The sequence below is a fragment of the Pimephales promelas genome, chromosome 2 (assembly GCF_988280905.1).
Source record: "Pimephales promelas chromosome 2, fPimPro1.hap1.1, whole genome shotgun sequence".
NCBI classification, from domain to species: Eukaryota; Metazoa; Chordata; class Actinopteri; order Cypriniformes; family Leuciscidae; genus Pimephales; species Pimephales promelas.
The window spans coordinates 15446486-15460793 of record NC_142770.1 but is presented as its reverse complement, the minus strand read 5'-3'; the positions used below and the strand labels follow the sequence as shown (position 1 = coordinate 15460793).

The following is a 14308-nucleotide window of genomic DNA, read 5'->3' as shown; positions in this document are numbered from 1 at the left end:
TTTTAAAATGAACACATTTTTTTTGTTTGATATTAGATGTGAAAAGAAGGAAATGGTTCTTCTATAACACTGCACTTTAGATGTGTGTGAATTTCCCACACCAGGAGTAATTTATATAATCCTATTTTATAGCGATTACTGTTCAAAATGTTCTATGGAAAATGTTCTACTAAAGAAAAGAGAGAAAATAAATGTTTGTGTGCTTTAAAGTGGTTAGAAAAAAATTAAATTGTAATAGGTGCATCTCTATAAAAAACAAAAGACTAAAACTAACTAGACTAAGACTGCAAGAAAAAACAAACAAAAAAAACAGGAGACACTAAAGCCAGAAAGATCAATATCACAACAAGAACTTGGTTTAACCATACACAGAGCACACAAAACGAACCAGCAAAGATTAGAGGGAAAAAGGCACAATATAAAGGGGCGAGAGCATAGATATCCATATAAAGGCTAGATATCTCGTCCACGCTGCTGGCCAATGGAGGTCGACGTCTGCACCTAGCGGCCATCTTGTCACAGGCAGCTCGCTCACTCGTAACATAGTTTTAATGGTGCATGTACTTTTTAAATCACCATAACTTGCTTAATTTTCTACCGGTCTGGTTTGTTATAAACGTCATAGATGTAGTGATGAAACTGCATACTTATGAATAATAAGTATATAAATAAATAATCAGAGGGTCTGTTCATATAAACTTCCCTCATCTACTTCACGAATTGGAACGCAATTCAAAATGGCAGCAGGGATTCCCCCGGGGAGAAGTGCTTAGGGAAGTTTGCAAGTGCGTGCGGCAAGAACTAAAACCAGTTTAGCAATCAAAAAGCTATCCGAATCTGCGCAAACCGGTAGCCTTTAAAGGGGTTATCAGGTGCCCATTTTCCACAAGTTGGTATGATTCTTTAGTGTCTTCATGTAAAGTCTACTTACATTTATTAAGACATCTGCTTGAAAATGGAAGCTTTAGCGTTAAGTTCTGCCAGGAAGACTCAATTGTTGCATCACTAATTACCTTCTCATATATCAAATGTGTCTAATGCTTGTGGTATAAAAGTCCGGTACTTACACATGTTTGAGTTCGCAGATGCTGATGCTTCCACTGACCTCCATCCTCCCCACCACCTCCAAGATGGTTCCAAGATGGGTCGGCTGCGCTTCGTCTTCAGGCAGGAAATGCAGAGTCCGGACCCTCGGATTGCAAGCTATGGACGGGGCCTACGCCAAAGAACTTTATTGCTTGCTGGGCTATCAATAAATGTATTTAATGTTACAGTATTTATTCTCTCGAGTCTTTCTGGTAGAACTGATTTCATCAGGCTCCAAAATTATTTGAAAAGAACACAAAGAATGGCCTTCTCAGCTGCCATAGTTGCAACTCTTGCGTCATCAGAACAGGGTGTTCAACGCATCACCATTTCCGTTTAAGAAAAGTTTTGCAACCTTTTGTCGGTGCTAAACAAGCTCAGAATTCTGGTTTGATCATGTGACCCTCAACATATAGACTATATTGATTTACAAAAATCAAAAGCAGGAGGGTCTGGGGTACGGCGCTCTACGCCCTGAGGAAACAAGCCAATTAGAGCTCAGCCTCAATAGTCACAAGCGTTTCAAAAGTTTATGGACAGCCATTTATCCGGAGCCTCACACACACAAAACAAACTAAATACAATTCTTTATTTTTTTGACCGGCTGCCTCCGATTCTATCACTATTGACTTTTAATACGAGGTGCAGAGCTCATATGCAGTCTACTGCTGTTGAGTACATTATAGTTTTTCTTTGTAGGTTATACTAATAGTTTTTATATGTGTTTGACAAATATTACTTGCATTAACAATTATAAAACTGTCCACAGATCATTCCACGTTTAGTTCCAAAGTCCATCCAATGTTATTTGACCAGTCTTTCAATAACATGTATAAATATGGACTTTAACAAGTTTTTAGATTAAGGGCCAGGGTAACCTAACCCAAAACTGATAGCTAAGATTTTCCTTCAATTCAAGGCTGTTAACCACAATTATTATTTGTATAACAATTTACAGTAATATTGAATACGTTTTCTGGGTAACACTTTACAATAACAGTACATGAATAATATTCAATGTATATTCTAATACCTGAATTAATAATTACTTTACTATGAACTAATGATGAGTTAAGACATGTACTAATGAGGACCTAACCTTAACTATGACATGAGTCATATGAATTCCTGCATGAATATACCATCTTAACTACACATTAGAACATGCTTGTTAATTAATGCATTAATTAACATTTTGGGGTAAACTATATCAAACATGTTCTAGATCAAAAGAAAGATGTACTAAAAGGGCACAATGTAAAATTGTTCATAAATGTGCGATGTTGCAATGTTTACATTTAACCGTACTCATTGAACACACAATGATGCATTCAGCATTGAAAACAATTTCATCTCATTCTGTTTTAAGTAATTCTACTGCTGCCATCAAGACTAAAATACACTAACATAGTCATTGACAGATGCAATTTTCAAAATTAAAATCAGTGTTAGCACAGATGATTAGATGGTTATTTATGTGGTTAAGATGGTATTTTCATGGAGGGATTTTAGTTTTAACCACTGAACTATATAATGATATATCATATCCATATCATTGTATATAGATCAGTGGTCTTAACTCATCATTAGTTCATAGTAAACTAATTATTAATTCTGGTGTTAGTACATGATGATTCATGTACTATTATTTAAAGTGTTACCATGTTCTGTAGCAATACCTCAATAGATAATTTTGTTGTTTCAGCATTATTTTATATGATACGGGGGGGGGGGGGGATCACCTTTTTGAACATAAAAAACAAATGATCAGCATGATTTCACTGTGGATATTGGCTGAAGAATGACATGATGACAGGCCAGGGTAACCTAACCTCTACTGGTGATTATGTTCAAATAAGTTGACAGAAGTCTTGTCTTGTGTACAATTTGATATTCCTTTAAAGACATTGGTTAATAATTAAATTAAGAATTAGTACTTGGTCAGCAAGAAAATGCTATAAAAGGTCTGTTTCTCTGAGTAGCTCTTCACAAACCATCAGCCATGAGAGCTGTTGTGCTTGCCCTGACTGTAGCCCTTGTGGGTAAGTGAAAATGGATTTATATATTTTTCCATCTCTCTCTTTTTAGCTCTGTAGAAGAACTTGTTTGGAAAATTATGAACCTCTTGAAAACCACATTTTTGAAAACCAAAATGATTTTCATCAAATATTTTTTCTGTTTCTTTCAGCGGCTCAACAGATCAACCTTGGTAAGTAATATGATATGGAAAATTAGTTTTAAGGTTAATTTATACTACATTATTGATTAAAAATAATGACCCTAACAATTGACTGAGATCAAAAATACTGTACACTTTTCAGTTCCTGAGTTTGCCCCTGATAAGACCTATGTGTACAAGTATGAGGCTCTGCTCTTGGGTGGTCTTCCTCAAGAAGGTCTGGCCAGAGCAGGAATAAAAGTCAGCAGCAAGGTTCACCTCAGTGCCGTGACAGAGAACACCTTCCTGATGAAGGTAATGACCATTGAGAACTGTAAATACAGTAGGTGTTCCACACTGACAAGAAACTAAAGTGTTAACAAGCTCTAGCTGCAATAGCAACAATTCCCTCATTTAAAGTAAATATGTTTCCTTACAGCTCATTGATCCTCTACTCCACGAGTATGCTGGCATTTGGCCCAAGGATCCATTTGTTCCTGCCACTAAGCTCACCTCAGCTCTGGCTGCTCAGCTTCAGATTCCCATCAAGTTTGAGTATGCTAATGGTGTGGTTGGAAAGGTATTCGCCCCTGCAGGAGTCTCCCCTACAGTACTGAATCTGCACAGAGGAATCCTCAACATCCTTCAGCTCAACCTCAAGAAGACCCAGAACATCTATGAGCTGCAAGAGGTGAGAAAATGATCCTATTATGTTTTTGATCAATTTTGAGTTCTGCAATCTAATTCTTTGACTTGTCCTTCAAGGCTGGAGTTCAGGGAGTGTGCAGGACCCACTACGCCATCAATGAGGATACAAAGGCCAACCACATTATTGTCACCAAGTCTAAGGATCTGAACCAGTGTCAGGAGAGAATCATGAAGGACGTTGGATTGGCGTACACTGAGAGGTGTGCCGAATGCACAGAGGTAATGAAAAAGACTAGAAAGAATTGAAATATTTACTCAAAATAATGAAAAAGCCTAGAGTCAAATGACCACATACCTTTCTCCCAACAGAGGGTCAAGAGTCTGATTGAAACTGCATCTTACAACTACATCATGAAACCATCTGCCGCCGGTGTACTGATCGCTGAAGCCACAGTTGAGGAAGTGCACCAGTTTTCACCCTTCAATGAGATCCATGGTGCTGCCCAGATGGAAGCAAAGTAAGATTGATCCTCTGTGAGATTTCTCTTAAAATATTAAGTAACAAAATTACTATTAATAAATATATATATTTTTCTTTCAGACAAACCTTGGCTTTTGTTGAGATGGAGAAGACGCCCATTGTTCCAATCAAAGCTGATTACTTGGCCCGTGGATCCTTGCAGTACGAGTTATCAACTGAAATTCTTCAGACCCCCATTCAACTCATGAAGATCAGTGATGCACGTGCTCAGGTATAATTCGTTACTTAACATCTTTAAAAGTCTCCAAGTCAAAGTTTTGGATCCATCATCTGAGTGTTGCCCTTACTCTTTCTAGATTACTGAGGTCTTAAAGCACCTTGTTGAAAATAATGTGGCGATGGTCCATGATGATGCACCACAGAAGTTTATTGAACTCATCCAGCTCCTGCGTGCTGCCACCTTGGAGAATATTGAGGCTATCTGGGCTCAGTTCAAAGACAAACCAGTTTACAGGTACAATATTTGAGCAATAAGTTCATTGCAATATAGTTCAAGAGCAAATTTTTGTTATGAATATATTTTGAAAACAATGAATCTGTTAGGCACTGGCTTCTGGATGCTCTTCCTGCTGTTGGCACACCAGTCATTGTAAAATTCATCAAGGAGAAGTTCCTGGCTGGTGATCTTACCATTCCTGAGTTCATTCAGGCTCTTGTGGTTGCTCTGCAAATGGTCACTGCTGATTTGGAGACCATCCAGTTGACAGCTGTGAGTACATCTTACTATCCTCAAAGTGCTGTTCTTCAAATCTTACCAGAATGAAATTAATCATTTCTGTATGTTGCTGAACAGAGTTTGGCTATGCATGAGAAAATCGCCACAATCCCAGCTCTGCGTGAAGTCGTCATGCTTGGATATGGCTCCATGATTGCCAAACACTGCGTTGCAGTTCCCACTTGCCCCGCCGAGCTCCTCAGGGTAAAACCCTCAAGACATCCATACATTTCTGTCATGAACCTACTATAATATTTTAGATTTGTAGATTTGTAACTGTATGTGCCTCAAACTCCTCAGCCCATCCATGATATTGCTGCAGAGGCCATTTCTAAGAATGACATTCCTGAAATCACTTTGGCTCTGAAAGTTTTGGGCAATGCTGGTCACCCTGCTAGTCTTAAAACTATCATGAAGCTCCTACCTGGACTGAGAACTGGAGCTACTTCTCTGCCTCTTAAAGTCCAGGTTGATGCCATCTTGGCTCTGAGGAACATTGCCAAGAAAGAGCACAAACTGGTCAGTGTCAGACACTGTAGGAATCAATTACTGTAAAGATTACAAACATTTTCATTCAATAATATACTAACCTTGTTTTCTGCCTCAGGTTCAGCCAGTGGCCCTGCAGCTTGTATTGGACAGGGCTCTCCATCCTGAAGTGCGTATGGTTGCTTGTATTGTGTTGTTTGAGTCCAAGCCCTCAGTGGCTCTCGTTTCCAATCTTGCTGGTGCTTTGAAGACTGAGACGAACATGCATGTTGCGAGCTTTGCCTATTCCCACATCAATTCCTTGACCAGAATCACTGCACCTGATATGGCATCTGTGTAAGAATAACAAAAAGTTTTAACATATTTTAATTTAACAGATAGAACTGAGCACAAGCCAGAGGTAATTATGGTGGTTTCCATTTCAGTGCGGGTGCAGCTAATGTTGCCATCAAGCTCATGAGTCGCAAACTGGACAGGCTTAGCTTCCGTTTCAGCAGAGCCATTCAGCTGGACTTCTATCACAGTGAGTCTTGCCATTTTTGAGAGAGAGAGAGAGAGAGAGAGAGAGAGCTAAAAAAAATAGTTTCTTAAAATGTAATTCTCCTGACACATTAAATGTATTCTTACCTCTGTCCCTGTGCAGCTCCTCTTATGATTGGAGCTGCTGGTAGTGCCTACATGATCAATGATGCCGCCACCATCCTGCCCAGAGCTGTTGTAGCTAAAGCACGTGCTTACCTGGCTGGAGCTGCTGCTGATGTTCTTGAGGTTTGACAACCAATACTTAAAAAAATGATTCATGGTTTTAAAATATTTCCAGGCTTTAATCAATTGATCCTTTCAAACAGATCGGTGTGAGAACTGAAGGAATCCAGGAGGCTCTTCTGAAATCTCCTGCTGCAGATGAAAGTGTTGACCGTATCACAAAGATCAAGCGCACCCTGAGAGCTGTAAGTTTTCATGTCCAGTGTACAGTATAATTGTGTACTTTTAAGTAATATTATAAACATGATATAGGCAAAATGTATATAACTTCTCTGTTTTAACTATTCAAGCTCACAAACTGGAAGGACTTACCAACCAATCAGCCATTGGCTTCAGCCTATATCAAATTACTTGGACAAGAAGTGGCTTATATCAACATCGACAAGACCATCATTGAAGAAGCAATACCGGTACTGTGTTGTACTTTATATCTTCTCTCTCATTAATATATTTTTTGTGATCTGTCTCAAAAATAAATCTCACAATTAGAATAAATTTTCTCATAAACATTATCCTCAGATTGCCTCCGGACCCAAACCACGTGAACTGTTGAAGCGTGCCCTTAAAGCTTTGCAGGAAGGAGTTGCCTTCCAGTATGCCAAACCCCTGCTTGCATCTGAAGTGCGTCGTATCTTGCCAACAGCAGTTGGTTTGCCCATGGAGCTCAGTTTGTACACTGCTGCTGTTGCTGCTGCAAGTGTCAATGGTGTGTGTGTTTTTTTCTTAGAATTTTTTTTTATCTTTCCTTGGATATGAGGGAGTCACTTCGAAGTTTGATGTTGCTCTTTTCATCCTTCTAGTTAAGGCCACCATTACACCTCCTCTCCCTGAGGAGATTGAGACTATGACTCTTGAACAGCTCAAGAAGACTGATGTTCAACTCCAGGCTGAAGCTAGACCAAGGTAGACTTTTGAAGCTACATTCATGAAGATGAGCTACAATGTACACAACAACAGTTTTACAAACAATCTCCCTTATTCTTATTTCAGTGTTGCTCTCCAGACCTTTGCTGTGATGGGAGTGAACACTGCCTTGATCCAAGCTGCTGTTATGGCAAGAGGAAAGATCCGTACTATTGCCCCAGGAAAAGTGTTTGCAAGAGCAGACATTCTCAAGGGCAACTACAAGGTGGAGGCTCTGCCTGTTAATCTTCCTGAACACATTGCTGATGTCAGGTAATGAAATATTAGTCAGACCAGTGTAGCAAACATTCTGAATCAATTCTTAAACAATTCAAAAGGTTTCTGAAAGTGAGATTCACCTTTTCTTTTTTGTTTAACAGCTTTGAGACTCTTGCTGTGGTCAGAAACATTGAAGAGCCCAGCGCTGAGAGGATTGTTCCCTTAGTACCCGAAACTCCTGCTGATTATTTGGTAAATTTTGAACACACATGATGGATGTGTTAGTATTCTGAACATTCATTTGCTTTAAGTTTTAAAACCGCAAGGCATAAAATATTTAATTATTCTTTTCAGTCCTCTGAAACACGAGATGAGAATTCTGTGAGAGCTGCTACACCATTTCAAAAGACTCTCTGTCTTGCTGTCCCATACATTGAAATCAAGGGGTGCGTTGAGGTGCACTCTCGCAATGCTGCTTTTATCAGAAATTCTCCTCTCTTCTACATAATTGGACAGCACTCAGCTCGTGCTGCACTGTCAAGAGGTATTCATTCAGGAAAGATTTAATTGATTAAAATCAAATGTTTTCAGCCAAAATTATAATTATCATTCTGGCTTTAGCTGAAGGTCCTGCAGTTGAAAGACTGGAGCTTGAAGTCCAAGTTGGTCCTAGAGCTGCTGAGAGACTCCTTAAGCAAATCAGCCTCATTGATGAGGAGACTCAAGAAGGAAAGGCCTTCCTGTTGAAACTGAGGGAAATCCTGGAGACTGAAGACAAAAATGCACCTGTCTCTTCTGAAAGCAGCAGTAGCAGCCGCAGGAGCCGCAGCAGCAGCAGCAGCAGTTCAAGCTCCTCCATGTCCAGCTCTCGTATGAGTAAGGTGAGGACGTGGAAATGTAGCGTGTTGGTTAGGTAGCCAATATTTTTGTCATAAATATTTTTTTTCTCTGAATCATTTTATATGATTTTGTAGACTGCCATGGTCATGGAGCCCTTCAAAAAATTCCACAAAGATCGGGTAACTACTAAAAATAATATTTTTAATATTATTACTTTAGATTATGTTGATTACTTATTACAAAACTCATTTCTGCTTGCAGTTCTTGGCACCCCATGGTGCTTCAAAGGCAGTAAGCAGTGGAAGCACTGCAGCTAGCTTTGAGGCTCTCCAGAAACAGGTGAATAAATTAGTGTTGTTAATAACATATAATCCAAAGGTGACATTTTGTACTAAATTCCACTTCAAATTGATTATTGTTTATGCTTTCAGGCTAAGTTCCTCGGAGATGCTCTTCCACCTGTTTTTGCTGTCATTGCCCGTGCTGTGAGAGTTGACCACAAGCTGCTGGGTTACCAACTTGCTGCATACTTTGACAAGCCAACAGCAAGAGTGCAGCTCATTGTTTCCTCCATCGCTGAAAATGACAATCTGAAGATCTGTGCTGATGGTGCCCTGCTGAGCAAGCACAAAGTCACTGTAAGAGTAGAACTATTATCAGAAGTTAATTTCTAAAGTGAAATAATTTATATCAATACCATCCTTTGAACACAAATGTCCTTCAGGCCAAGGTTGCTTGGGGTCAAGAATGCCAACAGTATGCAGTCACTGCTAAAGCTGAAGCCGGTGTCCTGGGCGAATTCCCTGCTGCACGTCTAGAGCTGGAATGGGAGAGGCTGCCAATAATCGTCACCACATACGCCAAAAAGTAATGTTCAGTAACACTAAATGACAAATGTATTGTACAGTTTAGAAAAAGGCACTGGTTTAATCTACTCTTCTTTGTGCATCTCTTCACCATTAGGCTGTCTAAGCACATTCCTATGGCGGCTAACCAGACGGGCTTTAGACTTGAAAGAGCAACGAACAGTGAGAAAGAGATTGAACTGACTGCAGCCTTGCCAACTCAGAGATCCTTGAATGTCATTGCTAGGATTCCACAGGTGAAATAGTTTTCTGTTAAATTATGACTCTCACAGAGATATACGAAAAAACAACTAATTATTTTTCTTCCTGCTCCAGATGACACTGTCAAGGATGGATATTCGCCTCCCTGTCGCTGTTCCCATCAATCCAGATGGAACTTTTTCCATTCATATCGATGAGGACATTCTCTCCTGGATCCAGAAACATATCAAGGAAGAATAAGACTTGAAGAAATACATTTTACTGCTCACATTTACACAAGAAAATGTGAGCTGTATTTAAATAATTTATTGGTCTTTGACAGTTTAATTAAATACATTAACAATGTTATGATGTGTAATATAATGCGATCTAATATTAATAAATACCCTGCAAGTGTCAGCAATGTGTGAACTGCTTTCATTTTACAATAACACTAAAAGTCCTCATCAAACAAAAGAAAAACGTCTTGAAGGTGAACTATGTAAGAATTTTGCAAAAAAATATCCACCAGGTCAGTGCTATATATTTTGTTTAGTTGATTACTTACAACATCCTAAATTTTCCAAGGATTTTAACCAAGGAACCGGGACATTTGAACAGGAGCGCCAGTCAATTTGCGTCATATCCGCATTACTCTCGCTTTCCACTCGTACAGCCATAGTAATCATGGGACAGACATTGACAACTGGGTTATGCCCAGTGGTACGTTCAGCATCACACGTGCACATGAAACGCACATGCAGGAAACCTCGTGAATTACGGCCATTTCACACAGCAAACGTGAGCAGCACGTATTATTTCCGGCATGAATGTAAATCAGTGAGTGCATTCACAACGGGAGCAGGAGCGGCGCGTGATCGTTGAGCAAGAGCAGCGGTGAAGCGCGGGTTTCAGCACAGAGTGTCCACACAAAAGTGCCCAAAATTTGCATGTCTGGGGTGTTTTGTCAAGAACTGGAGTATATGTCAGAAAAGAAAATGAATTTTCTTTTTAAAATGAACACATTTTTTTTGTTTGATATTAGATGTGAAAAGAAGGAAATGGTTCTTCTATAACACTGCACTTTAGATGTGTGTGAATTTCCCACACCAGGAGTAATTTATATAATCCTATTTTATAGCGATTACTGTTCAAAATGTTCTATGGAAAATGTTCTACTAAAGAAAAGAGAGAAAATAAATGTTTGTGTGCTTTAAAGTGGTTAGAAAAAAAAAAACTGTAATCGGTGCATCTCTATAAAAAACAAAAGACTAAAACTAACTAGACTAAGACTGCAAGGAGAAAACAAACAAACAAAAAAAAAAAAAAAAAAACAGAAGGAGACACTAAAGCCAGATAGATCAATATCACAACAAGAACTCGGTTTAACCATACACAAAGCACACAAAACGAACCAGCAAAGATTAGAGGGAAAAAGGTGTAACCCCTCACACCCGGGTCCCACTCAACCCGCTCCGAGCGGGCCTCGAACCCGGGTCTCCGACATGAGAGTCAGGCGCTCTAACAAGGAGGCTAAAGACTGCAGCCTCTAGAGTCTGTCGCTATTGAGATCAGGGAGTGAGGTTTACTCACACAGCAACTACTAGCTGGCCTCCGTTACAAAGGCACAATATAAAGTGGCGAGAGCATAGATATCCATATAAAGGCTAGATATCTCGTCCGCGCTGCTGGCCAATGGAGGTCGACGTCTGCACCTAGCGGCCATCTTGTCACAGGCAGCTCGCTCACTCGTAACATAGTTTTAATGGTGCATGTACTTTTTAAATCACCATAACTTGCTTAATTTTCTACCGGTCTGGTTTGTTATAAACGTCAAGACGTAGTGATGACACTGTGACTGCATACTTATGAATAATAAGTGTATAAATAAATAATCATCCAGAATTAACGTTTGTAAGAAACCAAACAGTTGTAAATCCGTCAAGATTTTAACGAGATTTGAACTGGAGTATTTGTGTTTGTGCTGATCACTCAGCTTACATCAGATACTACAGAGCCCGCCAGAAAGCCTACCTGTGACAAGATGGCCACCGGTGATGACGATAAAGACTCCGCCATGAGACATCTAGCCTTTATATGGATATCTGTGGGCGAGAGCACATAAGGAAAACAAGGAGACGGGACAAGAGGAGCACATGGCCAACACATACAAAGACAAAGCCATGTGCTCAAGCCAAAGCCATGTGCTCAAGCACAAGACAAACAAGGAAACATTAAACAGTGACAAAACAGGCAAGACTGCCACGGTGGGACCCAATTGCATGTAGTTCGGTAGAATTAAATTCTACTTATCCACGGGACTCACATGTGGCACTGATATCTGTCTCTCAATAGCAATCATGCCTTGCTTCATACCACAGTCATGTTAAAAACATCAATGTATTCACTCATCCATAAACATTATTAGATCCATCAACCTGATGTCAAGATTTCCGCTTAAATGCTTTGCGGCATCAACCAATGGCCTTGGTTATTGTAAGAGGTTAGCGACCCCTTAGCGGCGAAAAAATAATTACATATTGTAACATTAAGACGAGTTTTAAACATGTTTACAGAGGTAGATGATCAGACATTGGTAAACCATTCCACAACATGGAACATGGGCAGCAACTGAGAAAGTTTAATCTCCTTAACTTATTAAGTGTGACCGAGGAATTTCTAGGAGCAGCGGATTTTGGCATGTCAGAGACCTGTGAGAGCAACTAAAATTTTAAAAAAGCTCAGAAATGTATTTTTGTGCCAGTCCATGCAGAGCTTTAAAGGTGCCCTCTGGGATAAAAAAATCAAATCATACACCATATTCCATACCAGATGGAGGCAGCATACCTCCAGAAATACCTCCGCGGCCACGCGCACTCTCATGTCTTCAAACAACACGGGCGAGCGCTGTGTTGCTCTGTCTCCCTCGTGTCTAATGTCTAATGCTTGTGGTATAAAAGTCCGGTACTTACACATGTTTGAGTTTGCAGATGCTGATGCTTCCATTGACCTCCATCCTCCCCACCACCTCCAAGATGGTTCCAAGATGGGTCGGCTGCGCTTCGTCTTCAGGCAGGAAATGCAGAGTCCGGACCCTCAACTTGAGAGCTATGGACGGGGCCTACGCCAAATAACTTTATTGCTTGTTGGGCTATCAATAAATGTATTTAATGTTACAGTATTTATTCTCTCGAGTCTTTCTGGTAGAACTGATTTCATCAGGCTCCAAAATTATTTGAAAAGAACAAAAAGAATGGCCTTCTCAGCTGCCATAGTTGCAACTCTTGCGTCATCAGAACAGGGTGTTCAATGCATCACCATTTCCGTTTAAGAAAAGTTTTGCAACCTTTTGTCGGTGCTAAACAAGCTCAGAATTCTGGTTTGGTCATGTGACCCTCAACATATAGACTATATTGATTTACATAAGGAGTGTGGTTCCAGAGCCCAAGCCATGCGTAGAGGTGATCTCTATCTCTAGTCGGAACCTCTCAACAACGCGCACAATCTCAGGATGGCGGATGCCTCCTGGACGCCTCCCCGGGGAGTTGTTCCGGGCATGTCCAACTGGGCGGAGGCCCCGGAGAAGACATAGGACACGCTGGAGAGACTATGTCTCCCGGCTGGCCTGGGAACGCCTCTGTGTCCCCCCAGAAGAGCTGGAGGAAGTGTCTAGGGAGAGGGAAGTCTGGGCATCTCTGCTTAGACTGCTGCCCCCGCGACCCGGCCCCGGATGAAGCGGAAGAAGATGGATGGATGGATGATTTACATAAATCAAAAGCAGGAGGGTCTGGGGTACGGCGCTCTACGCCCTGAGGAAACAAGCCTATTAGAGCTCAGCCTCAATAGTCACAAGCGTTTCAAAAGTTTATGGACAGCCATTTATCCGGAGCCTCACACACACAAAACAAACTAAATACAATTCTTTATTTTTTTGACCGGCTGCCTCCGATTCTATCACTATTGACTTTTAATACGAGGTGCAGAGCTCATATGCAGTCTACTGCTGTTGAGTACATTATAGTTTTTCTTTGTAGGTTGTACTAATAGTTTTTATGTGTTTGACAAATATTACTTGCATTAACAATTATAAAACTGTCCACAGATCATTCCACATCTAGTTCCAAAGTCCATCCAATGTTATTTGACCAGTCTTTCAATAACATGTATAAATATGGACTTTAACAAGTTTTTAGATTAAGGGCCAGGGTAACCTAACCCAAAACTGATAGCTAAGATTTTCCTTCAATTCAAGGCTGTTAACCACAATTATTATTTGTATAACAATTTACAGTAATATTGAATACGTTTTCTGGGTAACACTTTACAATAACAGTACATGAATAATATTCAATGTATATTCTAATACCTGAATTAATAATTACTTTACTATGAACTAATGATGAATTAAGACATGTACTAATGAGGACCTAACCTTAACTATGACATGAGTCATATGAATTCCTGTATGAATATACCATCTTAACTACACATTAGAACATGCTTGTTAATTAATGCATTAATTAACATTTTGGGGTAAACTATATCAAACATGTTCTAGATCAAAAGAAATATGTACTAAAAGAGCACAATGTAAAATTGTTCATAAATGTGCAATGTTGCAATGTTTACATTTAACCGTACTCATTGAACACACAATGATGCATTCAGCATTAAAAACAATTTCATCTCATTCTGTTTTAAGTAATTCTACTGCTGCCATCAAGACTGAAATACACTAACATAGTCATTGACAGATGCAATTTTCAAAATTAAAATCAGTGTTAGCACAGATGATTAGATGGTTATTTATATGGTTATTTTATGGATTGGTTTACTGTCTTTATATCATAATGCAGTTGAATGTTAGTCAGTTAGGGTTCTTGCTCTACTTTTGGGCC

At 39.7% G+C, this 14308-nt stretch overlaps 1 protein-coding gene across 1 annotated transcript; it reads left to right on the top strand.

Annotated features, from left to right (window-relative positions):
• Positions 1-3088: 3088 nt before the first annotated feature.
• On the top strand, positions 3089-9830 carry LOC120477204 (vitellogenin). Its single transcript, XM_039668679.2, has 28 exons — positions 3089-3128; positions 3275-3295; positions 3408-3559; positions 3684-3935; positions 4010-4171; positions 4262-4410; positions 4494-4644; positions 4730-4887; positions 4977-5142; positions 5227-5352; positions 5449-5667; positions 5756-5973; positions 6063-6160; positions 6281-6405; positions 6486-6587; positions 6693-6812; positions 6922-7108; positions 7203-7305; positions 7393-7578; positions 7686-7776; positions 7879-8068; positions 8146-8405; positions 8499-8543; positions 8626-8703; positions 8796-9002; positions 9089-9231; positions 9328-9466; positions 9546-9830. The coding sequence occupies exons 1-28, from the start codon at positions 3089-3091 to the stop codon at positions 9669-9671; spliced, it is 4014 nt and encodes a 1337-aa protein (XP_039524613.2). The 3' UTR covers positions 9672-9830.
• Positions 9831-14308: the final 4478 nt, after the last annotated feature.